This window comes from Crocuta crocuta, unplaced genomic scaffold, assembly GCF_008692635.1.
Source record: "Crocuta crocuta isolate KB4526 unplaced genomic scaffold, BGI_CrCroc_1.0 scaffold141, whole genome shotgun sequence".
NCBI classification, from domain to species: Eukaryota; Metazoa; Chordata; class Mammalia; order Carnivora; family Hyaenidae; genus Crocuta; species Crocuta crocuta.
Genome location: NW_027527951.1, coordinates 3,159,639 through 3,175,854, shown reverse-complemented (window position 1 = coordinate 3,175,854; position 16,216 = coordinate 3,159,639). Strand labels below are relative to the sequence as shown.

The 16,216-nt window shown below is 43.2% G+C and overlaps 2 protein-coding genes across 2 annotated transcripts in view; one reads left to right on the top strand and one right to left on the bottom strand.

Annotated features, from left to right (window-relative positions):
* Positions 1-2,346: 2,346 nt before the first annotated feature.
* Positions 2,347-5,550, bottom strand: RPL7 (ribosomal protein L7). Its single transcript, XM_077752439.1, has 7 exons — positions 5,315-5,550; positions 4,445-4,553; positions 4,130-4,296; positions 3,469-3,606; positions 3,235-3,344; positions 2,750-2,959; positions 2,347-2,420 (listed from the first exon to the last, which is right to left on the bottom strand). Exons 1-6 carry the CDS (start codon positions 5,533-5,535, stop codon positions 2,751-2,753), a joined length of 954 nt encoding a protein of 317 aa, XP_077608565.1. The 5' UTR covers positions 5,536-5,550; the 3' UTR covers positions 2,347-2,420; position 2,750.
* An 809-nt stretch (positions 5,551-6,359) lies between these two features.
* The window catches only part of RDH10 (retinol dehydrogenase 10), a 26,999-nt gene continuing 17,142 nt past the window's right edge, over positions 6,360-16,216 (top strand). Inside the window, exons 1-2 of the mRNA XM_077752438.1 lie at positions 6,360-6,749; positions 8,354-8,589. Of these exons, the coding sequence (XP_077608564.1) occupies positions 6,461-6,749; positions 8,354-8,589 (525 nt within the window). The 5' untranslated portion in view covers positions 6,360-6,460. The remainder of the gene's footprint in view (positions 6,750-8,353; positions 8,590-16,216) is intronic.

Below are 16,216 nucleotides of genomic sequence, written 5' to 3'. Positions count from 1 at the left end.
CTAGCAGTTATAAAGATCAAAGAATGGCCATCCCCAAACACTTCCCTGCCATTCCTGGAAACTACGAATATGCTGCTTAATGTAGGGGCTTTGCTGATGTACTTAAATTAAGGAATTTGAGATGGGGAGATTATCCTGGATTATCTAGGTGGCACAATTTGATCACAAGGGTCCTTATAAGAGGGAGGAGGCAGATAATCAGTGATGGAAGAATGGAAGGAGAGATTGATTACACTTTGAAGATAGAAGAATGGCCTATAATCTAAGAAATGCAAGTGGTTTCTAGAAAATGGAAAAAAGAAAAGGATTCTCTCCTAGAGCCTTCAGAGGGTGGACAGGACTGCTGACACCCTGATTTAACCCAGTGAAACCAAATCTGGACTTCTTACCCCTGAAATTGTTAAAGACCAAAAAACCTGTTTTAAGTCAAAGTTTGTAATTTGTTACAGCAGCAACAGGAAACAAAAACTTAGCACCCACTCTGTCAGGTACTGGTTGGCAAGGATAAAAAAACTGGCCTTAAAAAAGTTGTTATTACCCTAGAGAAGGGAGGCAGCTGTATAAAGCAATGTTTTTGTTGGTCTGATATCAAATCTGTAAGAGCAAGCGGTGGGGAGTAGCAGGTTGTCAATTCACCTCACAGGTGGTCCCAACACCCCAAAAAACGCTGTAGCACTTCTCTTACATTATGTGTTGTCCATCTTGCCCATTAGGCTGACACATGAAAGCAGAGGCCATCTCCATTTGTACACCCCTGATAGTGCTCAAGTTACAATACATAGTAAATAGTATTTACTTAGTACTTCTCAGCCAGGAACTGCTATAAGCATTTTACATGAACTGTATTTTCACTAAAATCCTATGGTATTATGCACAATTTCCCATTTTTTGCTAAGAAACAGATTTATTGGCCCCAGCAATTAAGCGAAGGTTGGATATGAACCCAGTTTGGCTCCAGAGCCAGTACTTGGTCCAGCCTACCACAAAGGAACTTTCAAAGATAAGCAATTTGAGCGAGCACTTGCTAAAAACCAAGGAGTGCAACAACTAAACTTCGGGACATGAAGAGACTGGGGTAGCTAGTGGAAGATTTTATGAAGTTGGAATGTTAAAGGGTACACATTTAGATTCACATTTGTGAGGTGAATTTTTGTAGTACAACCTGCTGGGCAGACCCCAGATTTTCAGTTTGGTTAGTGGGCAGTCCCTTTTAGGAGGTAGCTTTTCTGTAGTTAAGGGGTTAACCTGCATTTCAAGTAGTTTTAACAGTTCACAAAATACCTTCATATCCCTTATCTGAAGCAAATGTTCTAGACTTTTCTATCGCAGTATTAGAGGTCTACCAACTCGTCCCTACTCTGGGGCTCTGGCACCACTTGGAAAGTCATTTATATGGAGCTGGATTTCCCCGACTGAAGACAGAAATGTGCCTGCAGAGAACACACACACAGCCAATATACTTAGTCTATCCTTCACATTCCTATCCCACCCAAAAGCATCACTACTTTGGGTGATCTGTCGACTTCTGGCTATTAACAAATGCATACTGGCTACTGATAGTGTTGACCAAAGATACCATTATTTCTTGCAAAACACTGGCACAAACATATACACTGATTTCATAAAGAACCTTCTAAATTTTTCTGAATTCACTGACCATAAACTCACTAATCCAGAGAGACTGCTTCCAAATCTGGAGAATTTAAATTATTAAATATAAATACCAAGGTGTAATGAGTCTAGCACAAATGTCAAAAGAATAAATAGGGGACCTGTTTCATACAGCACCACTGGCACAATGAAGATTACAAAAACTTCTTTTACTAGATGTACTTACTTCAAAATTTGTTCTACACTCAAAACCTTCAGTTCACCAGCCATAAAAATGTTATTCAGCAACAGTATTTTTATTTATCAATTCAATTCTTATTACCTTACCTATGCACAGAAGCCTATAAAACAGGCTTTCTTAGAATAGACTCATCTTGGCTACTCAATGGCACAATTTAGAAGTGAAAAAATTACGATTTTTTTGTACAAAAATTTTTAATCAACCCAAGGAATGTTTTCCGCCAAAATACAAACTAGATCCTAGTTTTGTACACAAAGGCAAAACCTGCTTAAGACGTGGCTTAACTGGGGGCACCTGGGTGGCTCAGCCAGTTAAGAGTCCTTTTTGGCTCAGGTCATGATCTCTGTTTGGTCAAGCCCTGGAGGCCACTTGGAATTCTCTGTCTCTGGCCCTCCCCTGCTCAGTCTCTCTCTCAAAATAATAAAAAATTTTATCACACATTAAGATTTGTCCCAATAGTGAAGGACAGGAGAGTCAGGCTAGCATAAAGTCACCAAGACACCACATTTTAATTTCAAAGTAGCTGTTTATTAACTGACCAGATTACAAAAATAATCATGGTAGATACCTGAAAGGAGGAGAAAAAAAAAACCTTATTAAAGAAACCACCATAATAAATTGGAATTAACATAAACCAGGAAATTACTAAGAAAGGACTTCAGTTTCCATTTTTAGGTAGGAAAAAACCCTGGGCCTTTTCTTTCCTCCATAAATGCCCTCAAAGGGAAGGAACAATCAAATCAACTATAATCAGATAACATGGATGGTGTTCCACCCCCAACAATATTGCTTAGAACCCAACCAAACCCTTATCAACATGTAATGGAAAAAGTATGAGATTAACACCACTTTTATCCTTATTATGAAGTAAACTTTTATCGAGATGTAGCTGCTCACCTTAGTTCATTCTTCTAATAAGCCTATTGATCTGGTCTTCCCTGTTGCCAGCATCCCCACCTTCTACAAAATGGGTGGTCTTCTTCTTCATTCCCCCTCGTGGAGAAGATAACTTGAAGGACCATAAAAAGTTGTTTGCTTCTTTGAAACGTTTTCCAACAGTGTAGATCTCATGAATCAGGTCCTCCATGCAGATGATGCCGTATTTACCTGAACATTAAGGTCATTAATAATTGCTGTTTTTACAGAATAAGACATTCAGCAAGAACAATTATAGACTAGGATAGAGTTTAAAGTAAATCAAGGATAAAGCAATGAAGAAAATGCAAGGCTGTATTTCAAAGGCTTTGTAAGACTCAAGCCAACGAAATCATTACTGACATCTTCTGTAAACTTAAGCATTGTAGAGAATGTGGGAAGATTCGTTAATAGAAAATGCCAACTTTGTCTAATTACCAAACTTTCCCCAAATAGGAAGAACCTACCAAGAGATCGAGCAATCAATGTGTTATCTGTCAGGGCGATTCGCTTCTTGTTGATTTTGCCATAACCCCGCTTATAGATCAATTCATTCACGGACTTCAGGTTTGGGTACCTGATATATGAAAAGCAGACATAAATGACGAAGTAATAGGGTTATCACCATCAAAACACCTAAAATTCACCTCGTTAACAGTGCCAATTTGCCAGAAAGAACTCACAGGAAAAGACAGACTCACCCCCATGCTATATATGGCTCCACAATCCTTAACATGTTAACTGAAGCCTTGTTGAGCTTAACAAAAGTGCCATTGAAGATCTGGCGAAGGCGAAGGAGCTGCAACACCTTTCGAACCTTTGGGCTCACACCATTGATACTACCGTGGAGAAAAAGGACCAAGTCAGCTTTATCAGAATCATTAATAAAGGATAACAAAGTGACCATTAGAATTTTGAACGCAAGTCCCACCTAAATAAATGTGAATTCTGTTACGAAGACCCCTGGCATTTCTTAATTATTCCATCCCGTCCCTGCCTGCCTCTTTCACAACTAAGCTTAAACGAATCTCTGACATTTAAAACCTCCCTGGACCCTTTCACCACTTCCTACTTTTTTGTCTTTGTAATAGCACTTATAAACCTACGTGTAGCTTACTTTTGAAGATAATCCCCAGGACACTTAACTAAAACTCAAAATGCTCACTTAGAGCTTTGGACACAACACAGCACTTGCAATTAAACCATTAAACCCTCCCCCCCCCAACCGTTCTAGCTATGCCCCAAATATTTTAATCCCAATGTCCCAGAACCAGCCCCCTCCACACCGAGAAGTCATGTGAAGTTCTGCTGAGACCATGTAGCTTTGCCTGCAAAGCCAGAATCAGTGAAGACTGAACTTACCCTCTGATCCTGATGACAAATGCCAATTTGGGCTCTGCGGGCACATAGAAGTTGCCAGCTTTTCTTGCCATCCGAGCCATTCGAATCTCAGTTCTGTACATCTGCCTGTATTCCTTGTGGTAATGCTTAGCCTTCTCATAAATAAGCTTCCTCCTTGCTTTTCGAAGCTGAAAACCAATACCCGATTACTTATCTGATTTTTAGCTCCAAGACACAGTAAAACCTTTTCCTGGTCAGAGCATGTGTTAACTCTTCAAAGTGTGGATACCACCTTCAACCAAAACCACTTCAAGTGCCTTAAGAGAGTTGACTTACCATCTTTTGGGCAAACTTCTTTCTCAGACGCTTGATCTTCAACTCTGCGAAATTCCTTCGCTTCTTCTTAAGGGTTTCTGGCACAGCAGGAACCTTCTTTTTCTTCTCTCTGGCATTAGTAAACAGAATTTTATTATTAACAGTTCGAAAGGCACACAGTACCGCACCACTTCTGTGTCGAAAAGCTTTGCATTTAGTAATACTACAGTCAGCGGCTCCAAGCACTTCTACCTTTAGCTGCTCTGTAGCAAGCTATGACGAAAAACAGACTTTTTTACGCAGGCAGTTTTTATGCCATCATCTTAGCCTCTAACACGAACTTCACTTAAATGACAGTCACAGAAAATACAAGAAATTCAAATCTAATACACGATCAGTACTGACTTCCGACAACTAAAATGTCCACGGAAAGTTGGCAAAACGTAGACGAAGAAACTACTGCAAGAAGGCGGCTTAGGATTCTCAGAAAAATAACAAAACCACCCAGCTACCACCTTGGTTCAGGTCTGAACTTCCACATGCTAAAAGCAAAGGCTTGACGACGGGAAGGACAGGGCCAAACGCCAGCCAAGAATGACCCCAAACCCCAACTCAGAGGTGCTGCACCTCCCTTGAAAAGGAATTGGAAAACTCGCCGATGCCGCACACATTAGGCTCTCCCACCGCGTTCCCGGGATTTCCAAGACCTCTGACCCAAGGCCGCCTGCAACCCATCTTTGCCCGGCGCCTCCGCAAGTGTCACAGCACGTCACAAACACACAGATAAACGGGCAAAGGTACAGGCTACAGCCGGACCGGGGGGGAATGAGACAAAAAGTCGCTGGTTTCGTGGATGGAGAAGGATTCTGAAGAAGACGAGGAGCTACTTACTCTGCACCCTCCATGGTTCCAGCCGGAAAAAGAGGAAGTTGGCGCATGCGCACTGTCCACTTAAAGACGAGAAGAGCGAAGCCCCACAACTCATAGGTGTCCCAGGATAAGCCAGAAAAGAACTCGGAACTGAGAACTAGTCTTGCAGACGCAAAATTGAGAAGTGCCTGACTCAGCCCCTTACGATGAAGTTTCGGGTAAAACTTGTATGGGAAATGCATGCACCGATTAGACTCTTTAATCAATATGACAAGAGCAAAGAGCGCTGACACCTTTACTGCTCGGGGTCCTAGTCCCTAGGTTGCGTTGACACGGTACCTTCTCGTATGCCACCCAGTAACGTACGCAAATACCACGCCGCAGCGGCGCGAACTACAAATCCCGGCATGCACCACTCTCATTGCCCATCCGGCGGGAGGGCAAGGCTTGACTGGGACTGTAGGCAACCATTGCGGGGGTGAATACAGCCAGGGAAAACGAGAGCCTTTTGGCTCACGTTCCAGCGGCTTAGGTGCGAGTCTAAGCTGCTCCCGAGACCCGGGTTTGGGCGGCCTTCTCGGCTCTGCCAGCTCTAGCCCGAAGCCGGCACCGTGCGGCCGCGCTGCCGAGGTCCTTCTCTTCGTTCCTCCAGCCTGCAGGGCTGTCTTCCGCAGCGCCTGATCGCAGCGGTGGCCGTCGGAGTCCCAGGCTTAACGCAAGTGGCGAGATAGGAACCCGCGAGGACCTGACGGCGGGAGGAGAATGCTCGGGGTACTGCGGCNGGCTCTTCCCGGTCGAGGGTTATATAGCGCGGAGCGTGGAGCCCTCTCAGAGGCGGCCGGGAGCGCTCCGACTTGCTAGCGGCGCTGCGCTGCGGAGCCCAGTGCCCAAGTGACAGCCGCGGGGCGTGCAGGGCGGGGGACACGAGACCGCGGGGTGGCTGCAAGCCGTGGGGCAGCGCCCGACTGCGCCGAACGAGTCGCCCCTTCCCGGCGCTCCCGCTGCCCCGCACCCCACTCTCCCACCCTCTCGCAACTTGGGTCAAGTTGACAACTCCCGNTGGTCGCGGCGGCTCTGACAAACGCCCCGGGGCCGGGAGCCGGGCTGCCCTGCGCGGGCTGAGCGCGGACGCGGACGCTGGACTCGTGCGGGGTTCCGGGCGTCGCGATGAACATCGTGGTGGAGTTCTTCGTGGTCACTTTCAAAGTGCTCTGGGCGTTCGTGCTGGCCGCGGCGCGCTGGCTCGTGCGGCCCAAGGAGAAGAGCGTGGCCGGCCAGGTGTGCCTCATCACGGGCGCCGGCAGCGGCCTGGGCCCCCTCTTCGCGCTGGAGTTCGCCCGGCGCCGGGCGCTGCTGGTGCTCTGGGACATCAACACTCAGAGCAACGAGGAGACGGCGGGCATGGTGCGCCACATCTACCGCGACCTGGAGGCGGCCGACGCCGCGGCGCTGCAAGGTAACTCGGACCCGCGCGCGCTCAAGCCTCGTCCCCCCCCCCCAGCGCTCCCCGGGAGGGCCCCGAACCCCCAGCCCGGGGTCAGCCCCGCTCTCGAGGAGGAGAACCTCCCCCCTCGTCTTCGGCGAGGGGAATTGGCCCCCTGGGAAAGGAACACGGTCACCTCTGTTGTGGAAGGGGGGAAGGTGTGCCGAACCCTGGTCTTTACAGAGGTCCCGTCTCTATGGGGACGAATGTCGGGTTTCCTAAACCCTCTGAGGCTAGGAAAGACGGAACGTGTTAGCACAGGTTTGAACCCCTAAGAAACGCTTCACTCGCTTTTGCGTTGGGAACCAAAGTGTCTGGGAAGTTGTCCTCAGAATCGACCGAGGCATGTCTGTATGTTACCGTGGTCTGAACCGCCGAGGCTAGGGCGGCATTGATGATTTCACTATAACTTTAGCCGCGAGAAAATACATTGTTGCACCAGAGACAGGTAAGTGCTGAGTTACATACTCAGCCTGATTGAGAGAGGTTCTCTTTGAAAGCGCTTGGAGGATTTAAGACTCAATGTAAATTTATTCCATGTTTTTGATAACCTCAGGAAATCTGCCTCACTGTATATTTATTAACCTGAATCTGACTTTTTTTTTTTTTAAGACAAAGCAGAGACCACAACCAACTATAAATATTGGTCCAGGAAATTTGATAATGGCTCTTGCTCTTTGACAAAATTTTTCATTTCCGGAAAAAAACATTGAACTACACAGAGAAGATTAACTTGGGCCCCACCCCTACCCCATATCGATCATTTTCCACCGAAAGTATTGGCACCTGCCTTTTAGGTCAGAAAACCAAAGGTCAAAACGGTTACATTTTCAACAGTGGTGTGGAGGGGTAGCAAACACAGATATTTGTGTTCCCTGCTGAAACCTAAAAGATAAAGGTATTCAGAAACCAGGAAAGAGATTTTGGTTTTTAAAATTGAGATCTTCTGCGGTAAAATTGCATATTTACCTGCGAACTTGATTTATGCCAGGTGCTTCTGGGGAGAGCTCAGCTGTTACAGTTAAAACAAACCTGTGACCTCCGTTCTTTCATGAGAAACTGGAGGTTCGTTTCTTGGCTTTGGATGACTTCAGATTGTTAGCTACAGTTTTGATTTGTGAGCCTTAAGGAAGGTTCCCATTTTGAAGGTGCTCTTCCTAAGAGAGTAAGAGCTGGTTCTGGCCCCTGGTCCTCAAAAAAAGAGGAGCATGTAGTATTTGTGTTTGGGAGGAGGGGGTGTTACTCTCTGGGCTGAGATCAGTTCTTTCCAGGTGTCTTTAGCTCCAGGAAGCTGATCCCATGAGGTCTGACTTGTATTGGGCTTGTCACAATTACATGATTTTCCCCTAAGCAAAGTTATCCAGTAAATTGCTGTAATTCCCAAAGACTCTTGGCGGAGGAAGGCAGCTGTAAGTTCAGTCATTGGCAAGCCTTATGGTGTTAGAAATTTGAAGCTCACTGTAGTATTTTTGTTTTGTGTGATCTTTGTCCTACTGATTGCCGTGTGACTCACGTTTTGCACCCCCCACCCCTTCTCTGTTCCATTTCCCCCCTTTCATCTGGACTTCCGAGGACAGCTGGAAATGGTGAGGAAGAAATTCTGCCCCATTGCAACTTGCAGGTTTTTACCTACACCTGTGATGTGGGAAAGAGGGAGAATGTCTACCTGACGGCGGAAAGGGTCCGCAAGGAGGTTGGCGAGGTCTCAGTCCTGGTCAATAATGCCGGTGTGGTCTCTGGGCATCACCTTCTGGAATGTCCCGATGAGCTCATTGAGAGGACCATGATGGTCAATTGCCACGCACACTTCTGGGTAAATATAAACATCCTTGTTTTTATTGCTAGGCCTTCGCCAATGAGAAGGTTGGGAAGGAGGCAGACTTCAGTACCAGCCTGGAAGACACCTATACTGTTTCACCACAAAGCTTCCTTCTAATTTGCTATTTCCCCACTGTGAATTACACTGTATGCTATCAAATAATTATTTTCTTCCCCCTCCCATGCAGCCTTTCTTGAGAGAGTAAAGGACTGAACATTTTGAACTAGTTTGAAAGATTGCCATAAAAATAACTAGAGGGAGCATAAAACCCTGGGTTTGTTTGTTTTACTTTCTGTTGAGTTTGTAAAACATTGGTTGTTCTTATGAATTCCTGAAGTCAGAGTTTAGGCTTCCAAATTACCGCTCAGCCACATTTTTGAAAGTGCCAGAGATTCTGAGATCAGCATTTGTGGTCCATTGGGAGTGGTCAGGCCACCCTGGCAGTCATTTCACATCCATTGACCGGCCACAGGGTCTGTGGCATTGTCCTGATGGGAGTACATCTCAGAACTTTCTCAGCTTACCAGATGCTTCTCTCGGGAGAACAGAAGTCCCCTGATAGGACGACAGAGTCGCTGTGTAAGGGGCAGAAGGATGGGGAGACTTGGGGAAGGAGAGCCTAAAACCCTAGCAGCTTCTAACTGTCAGGACTACTACAGTGTCTAAGGATGAGAGGGAAGGAGGGCCTTCTGGGATTAGTTCTGTCCCCGGAGCAACAGTTTTCCAGCTAAACTTCAGTAATGGTAGGTGTGAAGCTCGCCCCTATAACTATACACTGTTGACCCATTTTATTCCCTTCCTCCTCTGAAGTAATTCCCCTTTACTTTTGTTGACAGGTAAGAGCCAATAAAGAAAGGGTAAGGAGGTAGGATTTGGGGGGTTTGTTTTGTTTTTTTCTTTTGTATTTTCCATAGGCGGATTAGCCTTCTAATGGAACACAACAAAGAACTGTTTCTTTTAAATAGGTCACATTAAACCTCATTAATTTTTTAGCAACTGCTTAAAAACTTAATCTGGCTTTAGAAGTGCTTATTCAAATGTTGTTCCTTGGATATCAAACCACTTCTCTGATCCTGAAAGAAGCTTCCTTTTAATGTTTTATTTTCAAACATGAGCTCTATTTAACCCATTTTCAAACCTCTAGAAACGAACACATAAATGACTTGAGCTGACTTGAGCTGACTTGAGCTAACTCCTATCAGTGTTTTAAATGAGTAAGGAGATTACCAAATACGGTTTGGGGGAATTTAAGTGTGCTTGTGGGGGGCGGGGAGCATGTGCATAGGGGTGTGTGTGTGTGTTGTGTACCGCGGGGGTGGAGAACTGAATAAAAGTCCCTGCTGCTGTGGGTCCACAAGAACAAGAGGCAAGGGGGAGCATCAGGTGAGTGAAGGGCAGTACAAATGAATAAACTTGGCAATACAGTTTATCAAGAATCATGTGTTTATAATTCTGAGTAAAACAAGCAACCACCGTTTGAAATAAAAGACCTGTGAATTGCAGGTGAACCTGTAGTTTTCATATTTGAATAATAAGGATGGAACTGCCTTAGAAATTCCAGTTGATTTCCGTCAACTCGTCATCCTTAAACCGATATACAGCCATTGGTGGGCTGGTTGTGAACTAACACCAGGACTGTTTTTTCCCCAAAAGCCTTTGAGATGATCCTCAGTTTCTGAACTGTAAACTCTGACCTACACAATGCTCTAAAGTTTAGCCTTCTTGCCTGCTTTCTCTGCATGATGATTTTGCTGAATTGTAAAGTTTTACAATTGCAAATGCAACCACACTTTTAAAGAAACGCCATGTAGTCTGTAGTTAAATACCTTGAAGAGGAAAGCAGCCTCTTCTCGCTATATATCCTTATAAAATGAGAGCTAATTTAGAGTGTGTTAAGCACAGAAAATCCATAGCTTTAGCTTTGAAAACACACATCATTTGATATACTGTACCTCTTAATATTAGACTACTTTCTAATCTAAGGAGAAAATTGACCCAAATCTCCGACAGAAAAAATTATTGTGGAATTGAATCTATATACTAAGGAAGCACATACCACCTTCCCAGAGTCCTTACTTTGCTTTGAGATGTTGCTTAACTACACAATTTAGGGAGTTCTTGGAAGCCTTGACAGTAATGACGTCACTTCATATTAAAATATGGGAGGCTCCTGAATTCTCCAGCTGTTTTTCCCCTAAGCATCTAAACTTAAGAATTTATTTTCAATATTGAGTCAGAAAATTCATTTAAGAGTTGGAATTTCTGACTTCTTGCCGAGACTTACAAGTCTTTTAAGAAGTTGGGATCTAGCAACTAAACTTTAAAGGAAGACTTAAGTATAATTTTTTATAGGGATTGGGGGTGGGGTTAGGTGTGAATATGCAGTGATGTAAAAGCTACCTGAATTCAGCTTCCCTTCCAGTAGTCCTCTTTAGCAAAAATGTGCATGACAGCTGTCTAAAGATGTATTGGCATATGCTGTTTTCCTTCTAGAGAAAATAACCAGTGTGTCTCTTTACTGTATTTGGATGGGGGAAAGAAGTTAGTTGCCCCATTCATTTTTAAACGTAAATCGGCTGAGCAAACAGTTGTTTGGTCATTTGAACAGATTGTCTTGAGCCAGACTTTTAAGTAGCAGTCGATGTCTGTTTTCATAATACACTAAATGGTATGTTGATGGTGACCCAGAATTAAAGTCACATGTAGTGAAATGGAAAACCATGTGGACTTCCACTGAAAACTTGTGGGTGCTCCCACTTCCGAACCCTTCTACTACTGCCTCTGCCTGGAGACCCTCTTCCTCCACTCTTCTACCTTTTAAGTCCTAGCTCAAGTTCTTAATATAATCTTCCCTCCCCACTCCAGCCCTTTTCTGGCATTTTTGCATATTAGAGCTGCAAGGATCCTTAGACATCGTCTTGTCCAATCCCTTGTTTTCTGATGAAGCTGCCCTTAAATGACTTGTCTAAAGCTTTTTCTCTTCTTGCCATTACTAATCTCTTGCAACATCTCTTCATTCTCCTCCTTTGTTGTACAGTATATGCTCGTTGGTGTAATTTTTTTAATATTTATTTCTGAGAGAGAGAGAGAGAGACCGAGACAGAGACAACATGAACAGGGGAGGGTCGGAGAAAGAGGGAGATACAGAATCTGAAGCAGGCTCCAGCCTCTGAGCTGGCTGTCAGCACAGAGCTCGACATGAGGCTCTAACCCGTAAACTGAGATCCTGACCTGAGCCAAAGTCAGATGCTTAACCGACTGAGCCATCCAGGCGCCCCTCATTGGTGTAGTTTTTTACACATTGTGCCCTGAAATTCTGAAATCGATGGCAAGCTGTCTGAAGGCAGTTTGTTCTATACTTCTATTCGTTTTACCCTCCCTGCAAGAGAACTCCTAAGACTCAATAAACAATAAATGTTGATAGAATAAGCTAGACTTCTGCTTAAATATTCAGAAGGTAGCCTACTCGGAGGATACTCACAGGGGCCTGTCTTCTGAAATTTCAAAAGATAAGTAATATGTTAGACTAATTCAAGCTGCCTAAGATTGATGAGATTTCAAAATGGTGCTGGCTCACATTCATAGTTGTTTGTATCTCCTTTTGTTTTCCTGTACAAGTTTTCCATTCTTCTGGCCCTGCCTGTGTGCTCATCTTTACTGTAGTATATTAACTCTGCTCATTGGTGCAAGGTTATCAACTATGAGAAGGCCGGTGTTGATAAACGAATTTGAATCAAGCTCCAATTGAGTGTACAGCAACCATGCATCCTCCTTCCCAATGGCTAGGCCTCAAGAAGAGGATTTTTCCTGCCTTCCTTCCTTGATTCTTAATCTCATACTCTATACTTCCAAGCAATTGGAAGTTTTTACAGTACTTGCCATTGTTCTGCACAGCCCCCCCCCCCTCTGCTGAGATACTTGATCATCCAGTATTCTATCACCAGCAGCTCTCCTAGGAACCTTCTTTTGGTCACCGGTCAAGAAGTGATGGATTTGGAGTGGGTTCTAGTCAGTATCATCTGTTGGGTGACATTCTTGGTTAGGACAAGACCAGGAAAATGTGTGCAATACGGCGCACTTTCATTGGAGCGTAATCATAGAAACCATTCACCTAGGCTCCCTCTGTATCTCTGTGTGATACAAAACTTGAAAATACCTCTCTAGTCTCCTTTGAAATATGGCAGGCTGGCCTCCATACAGGAATTGCAAACCCCCCAAAACATTAATGTAGCTTCACTTATTATTTTTTAAGAGGAGTCAACTCTTAGCTTGCCGTTTTTACAACGCAGTTTATCTGTAGATCCATTTTGACCAAAGAGCTGCGTTTGGCCTTTATACGTGAGCAGCAAATTGATCCCTGATTAACCAAAAGGGGGTAGCAAAAGCATTTAACTCCAGGCCTTTTATGTTCTGAAGAAATTTTGCATGGTAAAGGGCTAAATCTGTCAAATAGCTAGTCGGTAATTTACTTCTATTGATACGGTAGTCAGACAAGATAATTGGTAGTTAATTAATAGACCACTTAACTTAAAAGGTTTCACAGTTTTAAAATACTAATTACTGAATTAGGCATTTATCTATATCTAAATGTCTAAAGTCTATTTAGTTAAAATCCATCCAGGAAAAGTAAAAGCCCACCACCTAGATCTGAGTAATGTAGCACTTAAAGACATTAGTGCTATCGTAGTACCTAATATCTCATGAATGGTCCCTAATCATTAATGTTTAAGTTCCTTTGTGATTTACTGGTTTTTAATCTCAAATACTGTATTGTTCTCTGGTTAGAGAAACCTAGTTCTGTTTAAGGCCTCTTAGATTTAGAATTTTTTAAAAAATCATTTCTAAAAGTGTTCATATAAAACTACTTGGCCAGTACTTTCTCCTTCAAACCATAATGTTAAGAATTGTTATACCAAATATTTTATACAGTATTGTTTTCCTATCTTAGGATAGTTACTAAAAGGTTGGAATTCATGGCCAGTTTTTAAGTCTGTACTGGAACTGGTTTCTGTTGTTAAATATCATATGCATAAATATCATGTCTGAGCTTTAGAAATCAAGATTTCTTAGGTCTTGAACTGTAAATTGACATGGGGTAAGCATACTCTGTCTTATTAAATCTTGTGAGCCTAGTTCAGAACTTAGGTAGCAACCATTGGGATACTTGGACTGTGTCCCTACAGGGCCATTTCATAGTCTTGTTTCCTAACACAGAATAAGATCATATACCCAATGAACATTGAGTTTCTATGTGGTGTATGTTACATGCTAGGCCCAAATCTATTGCTACTAAAAATCAACTTCTATGACCTGGTAAAACATCTCTTGATGTCGCTGGTATGAGCAGGGAACCATCCTATAAAAATTTTTCCAGCATTTTTGGTATATGCTCTAATCTGTGTCTGGTTACCTCAGTTCAGAAAATATTGCTGGGTAACCAGTATCACATGAAGAAGTAACAGTGCTCCCATAATTGCCAAATCCAGTGTGCAGCTTGATCATTCTACAGAATGTGGTCCTGTTAACCAGCTCTGAAGCTCCAGTCTTCAGTTTCCATGAAAAACTCTCTTTCTCTGGGTTCTCTGGTCTTCCCAGTCCTCCTGGCCTCCCTCCTTCTGAGATGTAATGATTAGGATTGCATGCTCCGACCTCTTTTCACTGTGTACCTCTAGCTGGGTAATCTATTTATTTCAATGGCTTCATCTAATTTCTGAGACAGTTCCCAAGTTCACACACCTGTCTTGGCTGTTCCACTCCATTCATTAAAATCGACAAGTCTCATAGCTGAACTAACAACTCCTTTTTGCCCCTTCTTGAATTTCCTGGTATGGCCAGTGCCAGGCTTGGGAACCTCTCTCAGTAGTATCTTTAATTCTCCATCCTGCTCTCATTCATGAGTCCTGACTGTTCTGTTGCTACCGTGTACTTTGATCCCCTCCATCCCAGTCCTGCCTCATCCCATGTGCTTCCATCACCTCCCGCCTGGACTTTAGAAAGAGTCTGAACGTCTTTCCCTGTTCCCAGCCTTTGCTCTTCAACGTAGGGTTATCTTAGCAGACTCGAATTTGTTATGTGCCTGCTTAAAGATTATGCTGATGAGAACCTACTCCAAACCCTTGGGTGACCATATTGTTCACAGCATGAAGTCCAGGCTCATTAGCATGGCAGCTCAGATCTTCTAAAGCTGATTTCCACCTGCCTTCCAAACTCATCACCTATCATATCTCCTGGTCAACCTGAAACTCCTGCAGGGCTGGACACCTCACTGTGCCGTGATGGAGCCCTGAGCGCTCAGCTATCTGCCATTTGAGTCATGTCTTACTGGGAGACCAAAGAAGCTGAATAGTTTAGACAAAATGTATCGCTACTCCTGAGAGAAAAATATTCACAATATTTCCATATTAATAGTCTCTTTATATATTAAGGGGGCAGTCCCGTAGAATAGTTTAAAATTCCATCCAGGGAGTGGCCCACTCTAGTTTGATTACGTCCTGTTATCTTGATTCCTGGAAGCAGAGTTGGTGGTTTGTTTTTTTTTGGGTTTTTTTCCCCCCATTTCTTCCTTGTTATTTCTACATCTACGGCTCTATCCATTATCTGCCCAAGTAGAAATTAATCTATAGGACATGTCAAAGTGAAAGCATTCTTTAACCTATGCTAATGCTAACACTGATTGAATAGCTTGTTCACAAAGCTTGAATGGAGTGCACCTGGGTGGTGTCCCGTAGCCATTCATTGCAGGATTGGGTCACTGGGGCCTAGGGAAGAGCTACAAACCCTGTGGCCAAATACTGAACTGCTCATATTCTCATTTATTCTCTCCATTTAAATTTGTTTTTACCCTAACCATTTTTCAGACTTTTAAGATCATTGGCAAATTCTAGTGAGTTGACTTTAGTTAACTTGAATATGATTCCTTTCAAGAAGTTTAATAACCTCATTTGGGACTTAGAATAATTTTTTAAAGTAGGAAACCCCTTTTTATTTAAGTTTTTTCCTTGAGTTAAGGAATATTAACAGACTCATCTAAAATTTCTGTTCTATTTCTTTCAGAAACTAAAATTAAGATTCAATTATAAGTAGCCAGTTGCCTCTGTTTAATTCAGATACCTGCCTTTGTGGATAGATGTATAGATGACATGTTTGCTTGTTTTGGACTGCTTGATGAATAATAAGGCTCATAACTATGGTGTATTTATAGCCAGTGGCATGGAAAAAGTCCATTTGAGCCACTGTGTTAAGTCCTAAATACCCAGGATGTTTTTGGAACCCCAAATTGTATGTACTATGCTGAATTTCCACTAGGGGGTGTCCTGACAGGGTGGATTTGTATCTTATTTCCTTGTGCACACCCAAGCAGTAATTTTCCCAAGATAAAGGGCCTTTTGTAGGTAATCTTTGGAGTATGACAAACTCTGATAGTCCTTAAGAAATCAGGAACTATTCCCTGTATCAGCTGAATGCGTTAAGTCTAATTTTTTGAGCCTGGAACTCTAGGGATCAGGTTAAGATCTGTTAATCTCTTTTGGTTTAATTACTGATTTTTTTTTTTTTAATCTCAGAAGTTACTATAGGAGTTAGCTTTTCAAAGAACTAACCTTTTTTTTTTTTTTTTTAATTT